At 41.2% G+C, this 3,708-nt stretch overlaps 1 protein-coding gene across 1 annotated transcript in view; it reads left to right on the top strand.

Moving 5' to 3' along the window:
• The window catches only part of LOC116399106 (glycogen debranching enzyme-like), a 39,505-nt gene that overhangs the window by 24,978 nt on the left and 10,819 nt on the right, over positions 1–3,708 (top strand). Inside the window, exons 12-14 of the mRNA XM_031875994.1 lie at positions 1,858–2,124; positions 2,787–2,884; positions 3,555–3,642. Of these exons, the coding sequence (XP_031731854.1) occupies positions 1,858–2,124; positions 2,787–2,884; positions 3,555–3,642 (453 nt within the window). The remainder of the gene's footprint in view (positions 1–1,857; positions 2,125–2,786; positions 2,885–3,554; positions 3,643–3,708) is intronic.

Raw genomic sequence — 3,708 nt, 5'->3', positions numbered from 1 at the left:
GTGTTTGGGTTATCAGCATCTAAGAAACTAAATTCTTGACATCAATATAATTATTAATGTCAGTAACAATTATTAATGATTATTAATAATAACGGGGCACCACCCTGCGAACAGGGACCAATAACCAAACGATAAAACTAAGTCTCATAATTAGTGTTCACTCACAATGTCAATAATCTGAGTACTATTACACATTCAGAGTGAAAGTGAAGGTTTAAGTTCGAGCACAGACCACATATACAGCTATTATCACAATACACATGCACAAAGTAATCACAGACAGCTGCTCTTTAAAATATAACAGAGTTTATTACGTTCTAATACTAATGATCTAGTCAACTAATATCTAAACTAACAACAACTATACATTTATGAGCACGCTATCTAAAATCAACAGACTATGGAAAAGAGGGTGGGGTGTGTGTGTGTGTGTGTGTGTGTGTGTGTGTGTGTGTGTGTGCGCGCGTAGGGGGAGGAGCGAGGGAACAGCTCAGGGACGTATGACATAGTTGGGACGTGGTGACGTCTCTCATGCGCGAGACTCAAAATGGCGGATAGCCAACAGAAGACCCGGCGTCTATACATGCCGGTAGCCGTTAGCATGTAGCTACATTAGCTCAAAGCTATATGTGTGTGTGTGTGTGTGTGGAATAGTAAAAGAAAAGGGAAAGGAACAAAACAAAATGACATAAAACAAAAGATTAAGATCCTCCGTGCCGCGCGGGAGTACGGAAGATTGCTCTCTCAGCAAGGGGAGCAAGAACCACGACTCTTTGTCTCAGCCGGCGGTTTTGACCTCCTGAACTGATGAGAAGCAACTTCGACCTCACTGCGGCTGTTTCGACACGAATCACGGTAGCATAGAATACACGGTAACTGATCATAAAGCATACACCACGTTATAAAAATGAACAGTACTTTAAGCACACAAACAAGATAAAATAAACACAAATTAAACTCTCTCTAACTCTGCCCAGAATGTATTTCGCCTTACGGTACGATGCAATCGTGGTGATTGAGGTTCTTCTGAGGGGGTCTTCTGAGGGGTTCTTCTGAGCTTCGATGGGCCCAGGCAGCGCGGCTGCGGGCCACGGAAGGTGTTCTCTCGGTGGGAGAGAATCGCTGTCGTCTGGATAAGGGATTTTCGCGTCCTTAACAGCAGACGAGGCAATTGGTGGAGAGTGGAAGTTCTCTCTCTCTCTTTCTGAAGGAGTCTTGCTTCTTCACTTCTGCAGGAATAAAAGGGTTCGCTTTGTGTATACGAACAACGATAAAATAGACAGTTTGGTGAATTCGGCCAGCGAATATAAACTGTTAAACCTAGGTTTTGGTTGAAAAGGGAAACAACGTTGGTGTGCTCCCTAGCTCGACGGAGGTCGAAGGGAAAAAGCATTGAGGTGGGGGTTGCTGGTTGTTTTGTAGAAAGGGTGGCTCAAACACAGGGGTCCTGGGGTGTCTTGGCTCTCGGCCAATTAGATTGCATCGCTGCTTTCAGGTAACTTCAGGAACACAGTTTTTGGGGGGAGGAAACTCACACCCTAATGTGAATTTCTTCAGAGTTGGGGGGTTTGATGCTCATCAAACTACAATCAGGATGAAACCTTTGCTTGCAAAAGGGAAGGCCTGACTCTCTCTTTGTTCCACAGCACATGTCGAAGCCATATAGTCAGATCCCAACAGCTGCTTCAACCAATTGTTTTTCTAGTATTTACAATAGCACTTCTTAATAGGCTTTCAGTGGCTGAAATCAGCTTTGGATGTTCCCCTCTTGTTGGAACTATTGGTAATGACACAAAATCACATTGTAGAAAGCAATGTTGGTGGTAATTTAACTTTACAGATGAATGGATTTTATAGTCTCTTTATCCATCTTTGAACCATTTTCCTTTTCATCCTAAATTTTTGATTTCAGGACAGACATATTCTGTGTCATATATGGAGTGGGATCTTAAGATCCAGGAGAACTTTGAGAAGAAGTTCTACATTTCCCATGATCCCCAAAACCCGGAAGAAAAGCAACCCAAGTTTGTCCACAAAAGAGGCATCTACAAGGACAGTTTTGGGGCTTCCAGCCCCTGGTGTGACTACCAGCTCCGGACTAACTTTCTCATTGCCATGATGGTGGTAAGTAGCAACAGCCGCTGTACTTCAGTGTACATTTTGGCCAGTTCCATTTTGGATTGTGTTCTAGGTTGATAAAATACCCAGATTCCCTAAGCTCAGAGACTAATGAATCTGTTAGCAAATATTTATATCTCTGCTCTTTTATAGAGCAATGTTGAAAACATTTTTAGTTAGTGATTGTCCTTTTTGCCAGTTTAAATTGCAGCTGTCACTAATTAATGTTCTCTTACTACAAAAAGGCTCAAATGAAACTTTGTTTCATGTACTGTAGGTCAAAGTATTCTCAGCCAAAGTATTGAAAGAAGCACCACTTTGCAAAATGTTCCCACAATTGCAAGATGACTTTGTGTTTTTGTTCAACAAGTGTCACAATCTCAATTTATACTTTTTCTGTATATCAATAATCTAAAGCAATCAATCAGAGCAAGAGTTCTGAGTTCTAAACAATGTGCACTCAGGAATCATTGGCACGAAAAACACTGAATGATGCATAAATACCATGAGACTTATTATTATAACATGTTACACATATGACTCCAAATGTACAAAGTGTTAAATGCAAATGCAAATGTATTAGCCAGACTAATGTGTGTGTGTGTGTGTGTGTGTGTGTGTGTGTGTGTGTGTGTATGTGCGTGTGCCTGTGTGTGTATGTGTTGCAGGCTCCTGAGCTGTTCACAGTAGAGAAAGCGTGGGAGGTTCTGGGTGTAGCTGAGAAGAAGCTTCTGGGGCCATTGGGAATGAAGACCTTGGACCCTGAGTTAGTTTCCTGCTTAAGTATTGAGGGCTGCTTGGCTTTGGAGGGTTGGGTACTATAACAAAGTCAGGAAGCACAGTCTTCAATGAGCCAAATATGTAAATAAATAAATGTATAAAATGCATCACTTTGGTCATGGTTAAAGTTATGGTAAATAAATAATAACTGATGGTTTGTTAATTGTGCGTTTACCCAAAATAATCATATATCATCAGATGCAAACATACATTTAGTTACTTCATATGCATCAGCTATATACACTTTGCATCAGTTACAATCAGTAACAAGTAATACAACCTATTTTACCCTAGTTGGATTCGCTCACATCTAGCCACTGCCTGGAGCTTATAGTTAATCAAGTTTACATTAAGTTGGGCAGAATACAATTTTCCATTCACAGTAAATCTCCTATTTGGAGTGGAATTCCCTGAAGATATAATAAATTGTAAAATACTAATAAATAATAAAAAATAAAAGTTAGGGTTTTCGCCTCACTATATTTGCATTTTTTCTGGCGCCGTGTCCACCATACGTGCTTACGATCTGGCACCTGGAGGTTGGCGCACAGAAACATCACAAAGAACATGCTGTGTGCAACTTTCAAAACAATATGTGATTGTTGGCAATTGATCTAAGACAGATGTTCTCCAAGTTTTTGTACCTTGTCCTGCAGTGACATGGTGTACTGTGGAATCTACGACAACAGCCTGGATAATGATAACTTCAACCAAGCTAAGGGCTTCAACTATCATCAAGGCCCAGTAAGCAAGTGCACTGTAACCCCCCCCCCCCTTTAAGAGGCCTTCCTGTGCAGACAGAGGACCACC

This window comes from Anarrhichthys ocellatus, unplaced genomic scaffold (assembly GCF_004355925.1).
Source record: "Anarrhichthys ocellatus isolate YVR2014 unplaced genomic scaffold, GSC_Weel_1.0 scaffold101, whole genome shotgun sequence".
Classification (NCBI taxonomy): domain Eukaryota; kingdom Metazoa; phylum Chordata; class Actinopteri; order Perciformes; family Anarhichadidae; genus Anarrhichthys; species Anarrhichthys ocellatus.
The sequence above is the reverse complement of the archived record's forward strand: the minus strand, read 5'-3'. Positions and strand labels throughout refer to the sequence as shown.